At 38.8% G+C, this 18,261-nt stretch overlaps 1 protein-coding gene across 3 annotated transcripts; it reads right to left on the minus strand.

Annotated features, from left to right (window-relative positions):
- Positions 1-2,573: 2,573 nt before the first annotated feature.
- Positions 2,574-17,744, minus strand: LOC125240362. 3 transcript variants are annotated; one of them, XM_048148269.1, is made up of 7 exons: positions 17,581-17,744; positions 13,308-13,388; positions 7,766-7,864; positions 5,716-5,789; positions 4,264-4,446; positions 3,136-3,288; positions 2,574-2,881 (listed from the first exon to the last, which is right to left on the minus strand). In XM_048148269.1, the coding sequence occupies exons 1-6, from the start codon at positions 17,621-17,623 to the stop codon at positions 3,148-3,150; spliced, it is 621 nt and encodes a 206-aa protein (XP_048004226.1). In that variant the 5' UTR covers positions 17,624-17,744; the 3' UTR covers positions 2,574-2,881; positions 3,136-3,147. The 3 variants fall into 3 exon arrangements, with proteins under 3 accessions (XP_048004226.1, XP_048004225.1, XP_048004224.1); XM_048148268.1 differs by having other exon boundaries at positions 2,574-2,877; positions 3,131-3,288; XM_048148267.1 differs by having other exon boundaries at positions 2,574-3,288.
- Positions 17,745-18,261: the final 517 nt, after the last annotated feature.

The raw sequence follows: 18,261 nt of genomic DNA on the forward strand, positions 1-18,261 counted from the left end.
TGTCTGTGTGTGTGTCTGTCTGTGGCATCGTAGCTCCCGAACGGATGAACGAATTTAGATTTAGTTTTTTTTTTTGAAAGCTGAATTAGTCGGGAGTGTTCTTAGCCATGTTTCAATGAAAATCGGGCACCTGTGTCGGGGGTTTTTTCAAACATTTTAATTTTGTAGTTATCACCCCCAAAAACCCCCACATGAAAAATCTAGTGAGCATAAGTGGGCCATTTTTTTCAAATCCATATTTTGTTATTGTCTATAAGTTGTCCCCCCCACATTTTTTTTGATTTGGATAATTTTATGTGGTTTCCACTCAGAATTGCGAGCTCTTTCAAGCCTAATAGGAGAAAAAAAAGTGTCCCAAGGTTTTTTTCCCATTCCGTTACCATTTTTTCATGGCGGTAACGGAATGGAAGGTTTGAAAAATGTATGGAAATCATGGGACATTTTTTGTCCTATCACGCAGAGGGCGGAATTGCTCATGGCAAAAATCAAACGTCAATAGAGTTGGAACGTTAAATTTTATCGACATTTTCAGCTATCGATAAAAACAGTCACCTTTTAAATTTCTGCCTTTATTTGACCTCTGATTAGCTATTCGACCATTTGATTTTGACCTCTTTGACTAGATTAAAAGTAAATTGTATAACATTTGAATACCATTTTTGTCACTAGTCCTCTTGCAAAAACGTTTGAAAGAAAATGGTTAATCTAAAACGAAAAACAGTCAACAAATGGATAAAGAAGTATCCTCGTCTTACTTACGATGAAAACAACTCAATATACTGATAATTTCAGTTCAATCGATAGTCGATAAAATTTAACGTTGCAACTCGATTGACGTTTGATTTTTGCCATGAGCAATTCCGCCCTCTGCGGCTATCAGGATCGAAAGACCTCGCGATTCTGAATATGAATCTCGTAAAAAATATCCATGTACAAATAAGCTAACCACAAAATTAAAATTTTGAAAAAACCCCCGACCGCGACATAGTGGACCGATCTTCTTGAAACATGGCTAAGAACACTCCCGATTAACTCAGCTTTCGGACAAATAAAAACTAAATTGAAATCGGTCCATCCGTTCGGGAGCTACGATGCCACAGACAGACACACACACAGACAGACAGACACGTCGAACTTATAACACCCCGTCGTTTTTGCGTTGGGAGTTAAAAAATAAATCCATGTAATCAATGTGTTGCCAGTTCCAAGTTTTTGCCAATTCCAATTAAATTGCCTCTTTTTAGCGGGATCAATTTTCGTTAGCCAGACTTTACCAACACATAGACACACACACAGACAGACACATCAAATTTATAACACCCCGTCGTTTTTGCGTCGGGGGTTAAAAATGGCCCAAGTAATTTCCCAGAGATTTGAAACGATAACGCCTAAACCTTCAGATTATTATATTCTACAGGTCAGTAATATTTGCTCATCACATTTCCATAGGCACATAAACAGGGTGAAGTAAAAAGGACCATACTTCGCATAATGAATTATTATAATGGGACCAGTGCAATGAAATCGCGAAAAAAAATTGGAAATCGCATATATAAGCTACTTGGCCCTTTTTTAAAGTCTATTTTATATTATTACTGTCCAATTAACCGAAAAAAATACTACCATATTTTATTACGACTTAAAAAATTAAGGTAGGCTGCGTCAGGGACACAGCCGCGAAGGATAACGTGAAACGTTGTGTGGACCACCGCTATTGAGGTGGGGACGTAACTAACTAGCGATGCACATCCTTTGTTCCTGCGGTCCACTAATGTCAAAGAGAAGTATCTACTTAGGGCGGCAGGTACTGCAACCCTATGAGGTACAAGACCTTACAGCCCAAAGAATCTGGAATTTCCTGGATTCAGCGGGCATAAGTAAGGTTATCTAACCACAAAGGGCCGTCACAATAGATCTCTCTTGGTCGACGTGACACACAAAGGCCCACTATAACAAACAATAATAATAATAATAACTAACTAGCGAAGGCCACAGGCCGAGCTGCGGACAGACAGTGCTCCCAGGCATAACAATAATAAGTGTCTATAAAGCGAAAAACTGAAAACTACAAGTTACAAGCGGAAGTCTCTTTCCAACTTGTCATATTAGACATTGATCACCTCTTGCAAATTGTAACTTGTAGCTTCGAGAAATGGGCCCCAGATCATGGCCTATAAAGTAGGTAATCATAGTAAAACAAATAGGAATATTAAAAATTATAAACATTTTTATTTACAAGTATAAAATTCTAATAATTAAAATGACACCGTTTTCTACAATTTCTACACCCCTGTCTACCTAGAAAAGTTTATTGATAATCTTACAAAAAATAGTATTTCATTGAAACACCTTGTATTTACCAATCTTGTAACTAGTGGACTAGCCAAAGTGGCAATCGTGTGTGTCTGTAAACGACACCTTGACTACGTCTCCTGAAATTTAAAAATATTATGATATGACATAAAGCTTTTATTTAACTTGCCTTGTTAGTATGTTACTTAGTTTGGGTCAAAACGTAGAAGCTAAATTTGACCCACTTCCCGGTTTCCGATTGAGCTGAAATTTTGCACACTATGTAAATCATGTGACAATGCAATATTATGGCATCATGGAGCTGATCTGATGATGGAGCAGAAAGGTGGTCATAGGAACTCTGTTATGAAACGTCGTATCCCCATCGAGTGGGGGTTTTTAGAAACGCATCGGAAAGCAAGCAAGGAACTGTTGAAATTCCAAAAAACTTTTTTGTTTACTAAAATAGATAGTGACCGATTCTTTACTAAGTATACAGCCTTAGTACTTATAATATTCTAGTCTCACGAATGACTATGTGTATATCAAACCATTTTTAGACCCATAAGTACAACTTTGAACTTCCTAATTGGGCGAATCAACTTTTTAACCGACATTTTTAGTGTCTCTGGCGTTACTCAAAATGTCTCCGGAGTTACAAAGAAATCGAACTTCTAATGAACAAAGTTTCAGTTTATTGGATCTAACAGTTAGGGTTATGTTTTAATATACAGGGTAAAGTAAAAAATACCAATAAAATTCATTTTTTAAGGATGTAATTTTACAACTATGTTAAGGATGTGCGGAGAGATTTGAGTCGGTCAAAAAGTTGATTCGCCCAATTCCCTTACAAAACTAATCTAAGTCTACATTAGACAAGTCTTCTGTGATCTTCTTAATTTCTGCGTCGCTTCTCTTCTTTTCTTTAGCCTTCTCCGTCATCTTCTTGGCTTCCTCTTTCTTCTGTCCGTATAGCCTTTTCAACTCGTCCATAACCTGAAAGATAAAAAGTCAAGGGTGAACAGGCATCTTCTGGGCGAGCTAACTCCATCGTAGGCCACGTCTTTGTATCTAGTAACGACTAGGGTTGCAAATAGAAAAAAAAACATATGTTTTTTTATTCAGAATTATGAAAAAAAGCATGAAAAAAACCGATCATTTTATTAGGGTACCCCCCCTACATTTAAAGTGGGGGCTGATATTTTTTTCATTCCAACCCCAACGTGTGATATATTGTTGGATAGGTATTTAAAAATGAATAAGGGTTTACTAAGATCGTTTTTAGGGTTCCGTAGTCAACTAGGAACCCTTATAGTTTCGCCATGTCTGTCTGTCCGTCCGTCCGTCCGTCCGTCCGCGGATAATCTCAGTAACCATTAGCACTAGAAAGCTGATATTTGGTACCAATATGTGTATCAATCACGCCAACAAAGTGCAAAAATAAAAAATGGAAAAAAATGTTTTACTGGGGTACCCCCCCCCCTACATGCAAAGTGGGGGCTGATATTTTTTTTTCATTCCAACCCCTACATGTGATACATTGTTGGATAGGTATTTAAAAATAAATAAGGGTTTACTAAGATCGTTTTTTGATAATATTAATATTTTCGGAAATAATCGCTCCTAAAGGAAAAAAAAGTGCGTCCCCCCCCTCTAACTTTTGAACCATATGTTTAAAAAATATAAAAAAAATCACAAAAGTGGAACTTTATAAAGACTTTCTAGGAAAATTGTTTTGAACTTGATAGGTTCAGTAGTTTTTGAGAAAAATACGGAAAACTACGGAACCCTACACTGAGCGTGGCCGTACCATTGTTTCCATTTTTTATTTCTGCACTTTGTTGGCGTGATTGATATACATATTGGTACCAAATTTCAGCTTTCTAGTGCTTACGGTTACTGAGATTATCCGCGGACGGACGGATAGACAGACATGGTTGACTACGGAACCCTAAAAACGTTTCTTCTTACCTCAACTGGAATATGGTCAGGCCTCGGCTGATGTATCTCGTACTCTCCCTTGCTATTCTTGATCAGTTCCACCACGGAATCCTCAAGGCTCGGCAGTTCCGTGGACGCTTGCAATGGTCTTCCAGGCCTTCGCATGGCTGATGCCCAGTTTTGGAGATAGCTGCCGGCTTCGGTTTGGAGGAGCTGGAATTTTTGGCATTTTTTAGAAAAAGTTGACAATCGGCTTTAAGAAAATCTATCTATTTGTTTATTTACCCCCTTATTTATAAACGTTCACTAAAGTTGGTGTGATAGAAAGGGACAAAAAATGATCGGCTTGTTAACTTTAGTGATAGCAAGTGATAGTACCTATCAGGGATGTTGCGGATATTCGCATCCGCATCCGCACGCGCGGAACTTCCGCATCATTTTCAAAATCCGCATCCGCATCCGCCTCCGCAAAAATCAATACGGAGCATTCGCATGATGCGGATGTTGAACAGGTCGGTACAGGAACGACTTAGACGCGGCCCACGTGCACGGTAAATTCACCATTGGCCAATACGAGTCTCGTTACACGTCTGTGATTCGTGGATCGCGGGTTGCGCCTATTGCAAAGTTGCAAACATCAACAAGAATCCACCCTTATTTCATAGAATTCTATGATTTTTAGTATCGTTGGCCCACCTTTATCTTAATTTCTAAGATTTTTAAATATGAAAGGTTATTTTTTTGAATAAATATAACTTCTTTGATCAAATTTTGTGTTTTTAATATGCCTGAGTAAGTGCCTATCCTCACATTCGCATCCGCATCCGCATCTGCAGATGTGGGACTTGAAAAATCCGCATCTGCATCCGCATCCGCGGATGTCAAAAAATCTGCCTCCGCAACATCCCTGGTACCTATAGTGTGTATGAAAGGGAGTCAATCTTTATTGTAAATAAAAAAATAAAAACTTATAGTACAAAGACGGACTTAATGTTAAATACGTAGCATTCTCTACCAGTTAACATTTAGGCATGGTGTTGTAGAAGTCGACTATAGGATATGGGTTAATATATAATGGAGTAGACGAGAGGCTGGCAACATGTCACTGCAATCCCACAATAAGTAACTAATTTAAGAAATAAATTTATGTCCCTAATGTTTTATTATGTTATATATCAATAAAAAATTACAGAAATAAATTGAAATAGATATCATACACGAAAGAAAAAACGACAAGGCCCACTGCCACTGCAAGGTCTAGTGGTAAAGACGTTAGCCGCGTAAGCTGAAGACCCGGGTTCGATCCCCGGCTCGGCCACCAGTGGGCCTTGTCGTTTTTTCTTTCGTGTATGATATCTATTTCAATTTATAATTTATAAATAGTAGTGTGACTACTTGAAAAAAGAACAAATCAAAAATATTCATTAAAATAATTTGATTTGTTCCCTAGTTGTAATTTAAGAAATATTATGAGCCTCATACCTTTTCTCGGTTTTTGGTGAGTTTTGGTGGTGACGGCGCTTGCCGTTTCGCGTTGCTGCTGCCCGAAGCTCCAGCTGAAAATATAAAGAATTACGATATAAGAATAGAGAGAATTAAGACAAACACAATAGAGGAATGATTAAGGGAAGAGTTGTAACATACATCAGTAAATGCGGGTTATTTGTACAGCTCGAAACTGCACTAAATAACGTTGTACGGCAGCTAAATGAGTGGTTCAAGGCAAACGGACTTGCACTAAACAAAAATAAAACGTGTTTTATGACAATAAAACTAAACGGGCATCTTAGTGAGAACCTACGAGTGTGTGCGGATGATGCCCCTATACAGCACGCGTCCTGCACACGCTTGCTGGGCTTCCACCTCGACAGTGCGCTCACATGGGAGAGGCACATTGACGAGATGTGTAGTCGCCTCGGTCGCGCCTGTTACGCACTGCGTCGACTGGCGCGCACCGCTGGTAGGGCCGCGGTCCGCGAATGCTACTTCGCGACGGTCCACTCCGTGCTGACGTATGGCGTGGAGCTCTGGGCTCGTGCCGCGGATTGGTATCGTGTTTTCTCAATGCAAAAGCGAGCACTCCGCGGCATGGCAGGTAAGCCGAACGACGCTCCTGCCCGGGAGCTTTTCATAGAGTTCCAAATTCTACCTCTGCCTTGTATGCTGATACAGCAGGTAGCGGCGTTCACACACACCAATCTAGATAAGTTTCAACGCAGAGGTATGAACGCCAGATACCCCCTGCGCAGTAACAAGCACGGGGATCGGCTGGTGGCGGAGCGACACACACTCGCAAAGTCGGCGAAGTCGATTTACTGCTTCGGACCCACAGTCTACAATCGATTACCCGATTACATTAGAAATGCAGCTTCCACAGAAACTTTCAAATTAAAAATTAAAAAATGGCTCCTTGAGAAGATGTTCTACAATTATGATGAGTTTTTTGACATTCCACTTACAATTTAATGTTGTATTTTAACGATTTGGATATGTATGTAGTAAGTGTATTAGGTAGATTGATTGATTTATAAATGATGATAAACGCATGACATATACATAGAGACATAAATAGTATGGAACAAAATATGGACATATAACAATTGTTATCAATAAAGATTTTTCTTTTTCTTTTCTTTTCTTTTCAGGCATAGTTAAGTGACATCTAGCGACAATCACGCGTCAAATAGCGTGAATTATCAGTACCACTACTCGATACTAGTTGTCAACAGTGTCTCGTCTGCCAAAAATTTAATATTAGAACAGTTTACAACTTATATTACAGGCAGAAGGAATTGAAAACAGAATATTGATTAATACTATTGTTAATATTAGTGTGATATTAGCTAATAACCTAACCACAAAATTAAAATTTTGAAAAAACCCCCGACCGCGACCTAGTGGACCGATTTTCATGAAACATGGCTAAGAACACTCCCGACTAACACAGCTTTCAAATAAAAAAAACTAAATCGAAATCGGTTCATCCGTTCAGGAGCTACGATGCCACAGACAGACACACACAGACAGACAAACAGACAGACAGACAGACAGACAGACAGATAGACAGACAGACGGACAGACGGACAGACAGACAGACAGACAGACAGACAGACAGACGGACAGACAGACAGACAGACAGACACGTCAAACTTATAACACCCCGTCGTTTTTGCGGGGTAAAAATTAATGAGTCTAGTTAACTAACTCTTCGGTAGTCGCGACATCTATTGACAAGTAGCAGTACTGATAGTTTACGCGTGATTGTCGCTAGAGTCATTACACTGACTTGTATGAGCTTCAATTGTTTGACATGCACACCGTACGGCCTCCCCCCCTCCACCTTTTTATGATACATACATACATACATACAATCACGCCTGTATCCCATAAAGGGGTAGGCAGAGCATATGAAACTACTAAAGCTTCAGGGCCACTCTTGGCAAATAAGGGGTTAAAAGAAAACGAAACTAATAGCATTTTTTTATGATACCTTTAGTAAAATACCTAATTATGAAAGCAGGTAGGCACTTACTTAGCGGGGCAGTGTTGGTCTGAGGACCCAGTTCGAACATTACTTGGAAGTCTGCGTGATTCCCAAATGCGAAGCCGAACCCGACTCGCGAGTCCGTCCCTGGAAAGATAATAATACACATACAATCAACACACATACAATCACGCCTGTATCCCATAAAGGGGTAGGCAGAACACATGAAACTACTAAAGCTTCAGTGCCACTCTTGGCAAATAAGGGGTTGAAAGAAAACGAAACTGTGACATTGCAGTGACAGGTTGCCAGCCTCTCGCCTACGCCACAATTTAACCCATATCCCATAGTCGCCTTCTACGACACCCACGGGAAGAAAGGGGGTGGTCAGTGGTGAAATTCTTAACCCGTCACCACACAGGCAATATTTAATAACTCTTTAAATATTATGAAAATACATGAATTCTTCGATCAAGCGCTGGTAGCCTAGCGGTAAGTGCGTGCGACTTTCGTTCCGGAGGTCGCGGGTTCGAACCCCGGCTCACACCAATGAGTTTTTCGGAACTTATGTGCGAAATGTCATTGGATATGTGCCAGTCGCTTTTCGGTGAAGGAAATTTTTCCAATAAGTTCTAGTTACCCTTCGGGTTGGAAGGTCAGATGGCAGTCGCTTTCGTAAAAGTGCCTGCGCCAAATCTTGGGATTAGTTGTCAAAGCGGACCCCAGGCTCCGATGAGCCGTGGCAAATGCCGGAATAACGCAAGGAGGATGATGACATGAATAATAAGACTCACTTGCACCAACCACTTAACTTGGGGTTAGTGGGGTGTCATGTCATCTGTCAAATCCATAATGGGAAAGTGTGTGTCTGTTTGTTTGTCCGTCTTTCACGGCGTAACGGAGCGACGAATTTACCTGATTTTTTAAGTGGGTATAGTTGAAGGGATGGAGAGTGACATAGGCTACTTTTTGTCTCTAACGCGAGCAAAGCCGCAGACAAAAGCTAGTAATTCATATATAGTAGTGTGACTACTTGAAAAAAAAAATTGATTCGTTCCCTAGTTGTAAAATCTATGTTTTAATAAAAACTCAGTATTCACATTCAATACAGTTTATTACATTACGCTACTATGACTATTAATTTACATTTCAATTACAAATAACAACCTTAATATTATTTTAATAAAATGGCTATGACATACGGACACCCGTAATCTGTCCGTATGTCTTGTAGTTAACATGTTTACATTAAATATTACTTCTCAAATACAGAACTATCATTCTACAATATTGACACTCAATCTAGAACTTGTAACAGAATTTCTAAACTTGAACTGTGGAATTTTAGTATCTACACTAGCCAGCAGCACTTGCCCTCGACTAGGGTATGCAAACCGGTTAACCGGTTAACCGAAAAACCGGTTAACCGAGACATTTTGGCCTCGGTTAAAAACCGGTTTTTATATTCTCTAACCGGTTAATAACCGAAACTATATTTATTTCTCAAAATTTGTTAAATTAGGCATAAAAAGGGTCAAAAATACGTAATTATTTAATGTTTTGTAGTAATAAACATTTATTTATCACTTTTCATTGACAACATTATTATCTGTAATGATTTTATTTTAAAAATTAGTCCCGAGTCCACTCAAATATACATTTTATACAGTAGAGTCCGGTTAGTATATTACGACTCCGCATAGACCTAACGTCCAACCTCTTACAACGACGTAAGCACAGGTATTTATTTGGTTTTCATATGTGATAGTATGAAAGTACATCCGTTTATTACGACTCCGATTTTAACGACCAGCCGCTTTTTACGACACATTTTACACAAAATCCGTCCGTCAAGTCCGGTTGCAACGACGAGCGACAACGTTTTTAGTTTTACTATGTAGTAAATTAAGGAAACAAAGCTACTTCCGCCCGAGCACGGCCCCCTGTCTTGCCTACAACAAGTAGCAAGATTACATTATGGCCATGTAACTTTTTGGAGCATTAGTTTTAAAATTTTAACAATTTGTTCGCCTCGGGTTTAATCTTATAAGCTAAATAGAACCAAATTTTTATTTTTCGATTGCGTATTAACTAGCTTTAATGAGCAAGCACGCATACTAAAATTACTTTTTATAACTAAACAAGTAACAATATAATAAGGTATTAACCCTTAAATGCATGGTGATGTATATATGCATCATATATTTGATGGCCCGTGGCTCGATATGTAGCTATCCACAATCACATTTATTGCTGAATTATTATTCATTATTTATTACTATTTAATAAACGATTAAATAAATTAAATAATATAATGATTTACTATTTATTATTAAAGGATTAAGATTAAATGGCGGAAAAGTGTAAAAAACAGGATGATGGCGATTTTTAGTATGTGATTTAGGCTGTTTTTTTCTAAGTTAGTAATTAGTTTATGTTTAAACATTTATCATAGGGGTTTCACAAATAGTGTACCTTTTTAATAGTAGTAATTTTTTTTTAAATAAAACTTACCAATAACGATATATTTATATAAATAAGATTTGGCCTATTTAACTTCTAACACTGATTTAGTATAAAAATCGGTCTTAAATATTTTTTTATTTTTTTTCCCAGAGTTAGAAAACCATTGTCTATTACATATATTCATATCTCGTTAAAAGAAAAATTCATGAATTTAAGGCTTAATACTATGATAATCATACCCTGTAAATACACCTATTGATTGAAATGTTTTAGTAATAGTGATGTGTAGATATTACTTTTATTTAAAAGAATTGAAATTCGTTTTGTACGACATCCGGTTAGTACGACGTAATATCAGCGGTCCCTTGAGCGTCGTTGTAACCGGAGTCTACTGTATATTTCAAACTATATTTTTTAAAAGAAAGGTAAAATGGAGATCTTGGTTTTCTTACAAATGGAGATCTTGGTCTTCTTCAATTGCTTGTATTACTAGTGGCTCTGGGAGCTGTAGACCTTCGTGACATGCCTAGAAAACGCAAAACTGACAAATCACAGTCAAACCACTCAAGCCCTTTTTAGCAATTTCCGCATTTTACAAAACTTCCAAAAACTGGATAAAAATGATCTTCATCGTACAAGTAATACCTGCTACGATATCATCAACATCAGAATTCTTAAATGTAATGGTAATTATTGCGTAGTACGGCCATTTACTAAAAAATCTCAAAACCGGTTTATAACCGGTTAACCGGTTTTGAAGGAAAAGGTTCGGTTATTAACCGGTTTTTTAAATTAACCGGTTTTTGCATACCCTACCCTCGACCAATGCCCGATAGCAACTGCCGCTCGTCCATCCCAACAGCTGGTTTTAACCCCCGTCTTTCCACTACTTCACCAGTGGGAGGCGGGTAGTTATCAAAACAGTGTTATTGTCTTACCGTACAAAACAAGTTTAATATAAAATTATTCTAAAACTAACTTTTATTTACTAAAATCATCACATTCTATATATTTGTTTATTTACCCCCTTATTTATAAACGTTCGCTAAAGTAGTCGTGATAGAGAGCGACGAATTGAAGTGGATATAGTTGATTTTGAAGTGGATATAGTTGAAGGGATGGAGAGTGACGTAGGCTACTTTTTGTCTCTTTCTTCCCCACTTCCCTAAAATGGGAGGTGTTTGTAGGGAGCACACCACAATTTTCGAATTTAAAGCGGGCGAAGCCGCGGCCTAAAGCTAGTTCCATATAAAATGGTGGGTTAACCCTCCATTTTTTTTTTTTATACTACGTCGGTGGCAAACAAGCATACGGCCCGCCTGATGTAAAACGGTCACCGTAACCTATGGACGCCTGCAACTCAAACAGTGTCACATGCGCGTTGCCACCCCATTAGAAACTTGTACACTCCCTTTTGCTGTGTTAAGTACACAGCAAAAAGGAGTGTACAAGTTCTAAGGAGGGTTCGGGTTGCCGACGACTCAAAGGACAATAGACGGAACAAGTTAGTTCCGTAAGTCCTCCCGTCATCAGCTCACCGCACCCTCGTTGAGCTCTGGCAGCCTTACTTACCGACAGGAACACACCCTGTTGGTGCAAGTGGCCCCTAAGCACAGTATAATAAAGAGTACTATCGTACAGTATGGCCACTCCCGCTCCCCGCTGAGAGCGCCGCCCACCCCCTCTCGCTTGCCTCACAATTACCGCCTGTCAAAAACGCGAACAGTCGACCTGTCATATTTCACTCATACAAGCATGGTACGCGTTCACCTACACGAGCTTAGACTGTGTGCTAGGAACGCGCCTCTTTCGTATATTTGATCGCCAGTGTCCGAAGTATGGTAATAGCTAGCTCGTCTTCGCTGAACGCAGCCGAACGCATGTACAACTATAACGAGCGACTTTTCTGGCTCAGTCGGTAGTGACACTGCCTGCTAAGCCGCGGTCCTGGGTTCAAATCCCGGTAATGGCATTTATTTGTGTGATGAGCACAGATATTTGTTCCTGAGTCATGGACGTTTTCTATGTATTGTATAACTGTAGAGATGGGCCGAATATGGACTTTGCCGAATACGAATATTCGGCCGAGCATTCGGTTTAGCTCTTACTGAACCGAACATTCGGCCGAATATTCGGTTTCGCCATGTTTTTTAAGGGGATTAATTAAAACTATTAAATGATTGATAATCGTTACATATGTTATTACAACTATGTTTTTATGATTAAGTGGATTACTAAGACTTAGTTAAAACAACTCTGAATTCTTCCAACTATGGCTACGGTTTTTTTTTCCTTTTTTAAAAAACAATTGTATTTATCTTTTGACGCATAGTTTTCTCTTTTTTAGCAGTTCCTTAAAAAACTACTAAAATGGGAGCTTATTATCCAATGGAATACGTAAGATTTTCATTAATTATTTACTTTGTTTATTCGGTAAATATTCGGCAATCCAACCGAATAATTCGGCCGAATACGAATAATTAAAAACTTGCCGAATTTGCCGAATACCGAATATTCGGCCCATCTCTATATATAAGTATGTAGAGGTATTTATCTATCTAAGTATTATATCGTCGTTTAGCACCCATAGTACAAGCTTTGCTTAGTTTGGGGCCAAGTTGGTCTGTGTAAGGTGTCCCCAATATTAAAAAAAAAAAACTTTTGGTCGACAAGAGCCGAATCTGACAAACCTTAAAGAATACTTACTATCTTTCCCTTCCTTAGATTTTATGAATGACACTGTTGTTTGTTACTCTATGAATATAAACCTTTTTATATATATATTTATGTGTGTATGTTTATGTATGTTTATGGTTATACTTATTTATGTATGTCTATTTGAATTAGTGTTTTGTGTTGTTTGGTTGTATTTAAATTCTACTCATATTTTTAGAGCCACCTACCATATATTCTGATTATATTAACTCCAGTACCCAAAGGTTGTCTGGAAGAGATCGCTCTTAAGCGATAAGACCGCCTGTTGTTACCTCTGTTTAATTTGTTTTGTTTCTTGTGTATTACGTAAACTATGTGAGGTGTGCAATAAAGAGTATTGTATTGTATTGTTATCTGTGTCGATGTTTCGGGCGACACTGAGGTGGTACGAATGGCAAGTCTCCCCTACCTTTCTTGATTGGTGGGATGTTGGAGTAGGCCACTGAGAGTAGTGAGGGCAATTCCTCCGGGATAATAACGGAGCCATATCCTGAAACATATAAACACATAGGTTTACACTGATTTAAACTTTCACGAGTTTTACATACATTTTAAATTGCAAACAGGGGGCCGATTTTTGAGTCTCGCGTTCGAATTCAGAAAATTGTCACTGAAAATAATAGGCAATTCACCGTTTTCAACCGGTATTTTAGTGACAGTGGGACTCAAAAATCGGCCCCCAGGACTTAATCGCGATATTCGGTTTTTCAACCTGCGATAATTGTTTCTTCTTGCATTTACTAATGACCGTTCCATGTGGATGAGATGTGTATCATGAGTGTTGTGTGTCGACAAGGTGACATCCCTAGTGCACAAACTGTTCAAGTGGGTAGTCAGGACCAAGTGCGGGTAGTTCGAAAAACTCGTACAGCTAGAAGATGTTGATGTCAACTTCAGCCAGTCTGCTCCGAGACCACGGGGACAATGCCGTCCTTGAAACGTCGGAGGTCAGTGTTTAAAACATAGTAAATACGCGATTAAGTCCCGTTTGCAATTTAACATAGGTTTTTATAAATTGTTTCCAGGCAGGCAATCATCGGGCCGTCCCTATCGCACTTACAAATAGTGCGATAGGGACGGCCCGATGTTTTATCATTTATCGCGCGACCATGATTGCCCTGCAGCACACTCGGACTGGTTCATTCGTTCGGAAGCTACTAAGGCGAAATCTGTTCTTTTCTAATACTGGTAATAACCGAAATAATTATGTTCGTTCATTTAAACGTTACTCTAATAAACCGTTCTTTTAGGGAACGAAATAAAGAACCATAACCGAAACACTGAACGAAATTTATAACGGTTTACGAATAATACAAATGATATTTTGGAACGGACTGAACCGATTTAGATTTCGTTTTTTTTTTAATACTACGTCGGTGGCAAACAAGCGTACGGCCCGCCTGATGGAAAGCGGTCACCGTAACCTATGGACGCCCTAAACTCAAAGAGTGTCACACGCGCGTTGCCACCCCATTAGAAACTTGTACATTCCCTTTTGCTGTGTTAAATACACAGTAAAAAGGAGTGCACAAGTTCCAAGGAGGGTTCGGGCTGCCGACGACTCAAAGGACAATAGACGGAATAAGTCAGTTCCGTAAGTTCTCCCGTCATCAGCACACCGCACCCTCGTTGAGCTCTGGCAGCCTTACTCACCGGCAGGAACACAACACTATTGAGTTGTTTGTTTGAAAGCTGAATTAGTCGGGAGTGTTCTTAGCCATGTTTGATGGGAATTAGTCCACTATATGAATGGTTTTTTTTTTCAATATTTATGTAAGGTACCTCTTGTTCTTTACAAAATACCAGTACTTACAATACTCTATGTATGTCTATTTGAATGAGTGTTTTGTGTTGTTTGGTTGTATTTAAATTCTACTTCTCATATTTCTAGAGCCACCTACCATATATTCATATTCATATTCATATTCATATTCTGATTATATTAACTCCAGTACCCAAAGGTTGTCTGGAAGAGATCGCTCTTAAGCGATAAGACCGCCTGTTGTTACCTCTGTTTAATTTGTTTTGTTTCTTGTGTATTACTTGTAAACTATGTGAGGTGTTCAATAAAGAGTATTGTATTGTATTGTAAATACCAGCACGGGAAGCATGGTCGCGCGATAGACGATAAAATAGCAGGCCGTCCCTATCGCACTATTTGTAAGTGCGATAGGGACGGCCTGATATTTAATCGTCTATCGCGCGACCATGCTTCCCGTGCTGTTTGATTCATAATTCATACATAGTAAATTGCAATTTACACATCTAGTCAATACTTGTATGTTGCATTGCGCAACTTGACCCGCTGTTGGCCAACTAGTTGGGATCAAGGAGGTACGAATACTACATTCCAAGTAGTTACATACATACACACCTACATACAAGGTGCTCGCGAGGAACCCATATAACTTTAACGGCATATTCTTGGTCACATTTTAAGACTAAAATGTCATATAAAGTTTTCTAGATTTCGTCTAGTTTCAGAAATATTTCCAATTAAAAAAAACATTTCCTTATTGTTACTCAGTACAAAAGGTCTTCTTAATGGCGCTGATGCGCAATTGTGGAGCATAGTCTCACAGTCGTCATTGATAGATGTCAAAATGTGACAAGAAAAACTTAAAAAAAAAATGGTTTTTAGAAAAATAAATTAAGAAACTCATTTTAATTGCCAACTTTAGGGATAAAAAATACTTTTTATGTGAAAATACGTCCAAAAAAAAAACAAAAAAAATTCTTTTCGTGAAAAATTTTAAAATTCAAATAACATTTTTTCTTTCTTTTGGCCTCAGAAACGCGTGGTTCAAGTTATGCGGGTGCCTCGCGAGCACCTTGTATAATCACGCCTGTATCCCATAAAGGGGTAGGCAGAGCACATGAACTACTAAGTTTCAGTGCCACTCTTGACAAAAAGGGGTTGAAAGAAATCCAAATTGTGACATTGCAGTGACAGGTTGCCAGCCTCTCGCCTACACCACAATTTAACTCATATCCCACAGCCGACTTCTGCGACACCCACGGGACGAAAGGGGGGTGGTGAAATTCTTAACCCGTCACTACACGAGGGTTCCAAGTAGTTTAACATCAATCATTGTAAATAAATTCCTACCTATTTAAGGAATATTACACTTCCTAAAAACACTTCCTATTTAAGGAATATTATTGTACCTACAATTAAAATTAAAAAAAACCCCTGGCCGCGACATAGTGGGCCGATTATCATGAAACATGGCTAAGAACACTCACGACTAACTCAGCTTTCAAACAAAAAAAAACTTAATCTAAATCGGTTCATCCGTTCGGAAGCTACGATGTCACAGACAGACACACACACAAACAGACAGACAGACAGACACGTCAAAACTATAACACCCCGTCGTTTTTGCGTCGGGGGTTAAAAATCAATAACAAGGAAAATCCCGGCAAGCTATTGTAAACGTGTGGCCTAGTGCCTACTATGTACATTTATTCATTTATTAATGAATTCATTCATAATTTCTCCATGCAATTTTGCAGCTGATAGTATGTATGTAAAAAAAGCGCTGGTGGCCTAGCGGTAAGAGCGTGCGTCTTTCGAACCCCGGCTCGTACCAACGAGTTTTTCTGAACATATCTGCGAAATGTCATTTGATATTTGCCAGTCGCTTTTCGGTGACGGAAAACATCGTGAGAGAACCGGACTAATTCCAATAAGGCCTAGTTACCCTTCGGGTTGGAAGGTCAGATGGCAGTCGCTTTCGTAAAACTAATGCCTATGCCAAATCTTGGGATTAGTTGTCAAAGCGGACCCCATGCTCCCATGAGCCGTGGCAAATGCCGGGATAACGCGAGGAGGATGATGATGAGTACATACAATGTACACGTGAGTGCTGGTCGCCCATGACCTGTACTGTACTCATTATGAGTATTATGATTCATTACGTAACGATTGTATAAAGTGCCAAGCATTAACAATACATTTAAAAGTGGAAAATGTCTGCCTTGAGTGAAACTTGAACTCACGGCCTTTGGATCCTAGTAGTAGAAAATTTCGCTGGCTTGGTTGAAGTCGGTAGCTCAGTTGGCAGAGCGCTGGAGTATCGATCCAGTGTTCGTGAGTTCAAGTCTCACCCAAGGCAGACATTTTCCACTTTTAAATTTATTCTTAGCCTAGTGGCATCCATTTGCAGACGTTTCTGCTAATCAGAAGGTAAAATTTAACAATACATACATAAACATGACATTACATGTGCTTAGTAATTCTTCTTTATTGCATACATTGGGCGGTTTTTAACCCCCGACGCAAAAACGACGGGGTGTTATAAGTTTGACGTGTCTGTCTGTTTATCTGTCTGTCTGTGTGTGTGTCTGTCTGTGGCATCGTAGCTCTCGAACGGATGAACCGAAAGCTAAGTTAGTCGGGAGTGTTCTTAGCCATGGTTCATGAAAATCGGTCTAGGTACTATGTCGCGGTCGGGGGTTTTTTCAAAATTTTGATTTTGTGGTTAGGTTATTGTTAACAACTTACGTTAATTGGGGGGGCATAAATTTAGAAAATGCCCCTGTTCACCCTTGATTTGAAGGTATATGGTTTCTCCACGACACCTACGTGATTTAATATGACGACTTCTAAATTGATTACGAGAACTAGCTATTTACAAGAACCAGTAAACTAATCAATTATGATTATTACGCGAACTCACCCAATGAAAGTAGACACAGGAAAACCAACGATTTCACAACCATTTTAACATTTATAACTTAAATATCACACAACCAAACTCATTTCTCACAAGTAGTTATTTAAAAAGTTGAATTAAAAAATGTCTTTAAAAAGTTGATTTAAAAAACTAAACTGTCAGTGCCAAGTTTTGCCGCCAAACTGAGCTCAGGAACATATGATATCCGCACTAAAACTTTCACTGCTATTAGAAGGTCGTAAGTTAATAATCAACCTAATCCATAATACACCCTAATGACATACCATTAAGGAATACATTCCTTTCTTATGATTCACAGACATGATTCATTTTCGACCGGCCACGAACTCGTTCCTTGCGTTCGAATTTTAAAATCGTTTAGAAGTATCTTTCAAACACCACACATTGAAATTTGATATCTATTAACTTTAACAGTAAGTAGAACTTTCAATGCGTCTGACCGTAATTTGCTAATTGCATATGTGTGCGTTTCCATTCACCACGACCTAGAGTAACTTTCGAAAAGAATTAATGACGTCATTTTGCCAATTCAATATAAACTTAAAGCTTAAGTTTTTAAGACCCAACTTTCTCTTTCAAGGACGCAGCGTTTATGACGTTTCAACATGTGAGCTGACCACCACTTTCATATTTCGAAACCGATAGTGGTTCCGTGCGTTTTCC

Source organism: Leguminivora glycinivorella, chromosome 27 (assembly GCF_023078275.1).
Source record: "Leguminivora glycinivorella isolate SPB_JAAS2020 chromosome 27, LegGlyc_1.1, whole genome shotgun sequence".
Classification (NCBI taxonomy): Eukaryota; Metazoa; Arthropoda; class Insecta; order Lepidoptera; family Tortricidae; genus Leguminivora; species Leguminivora glycinivorella.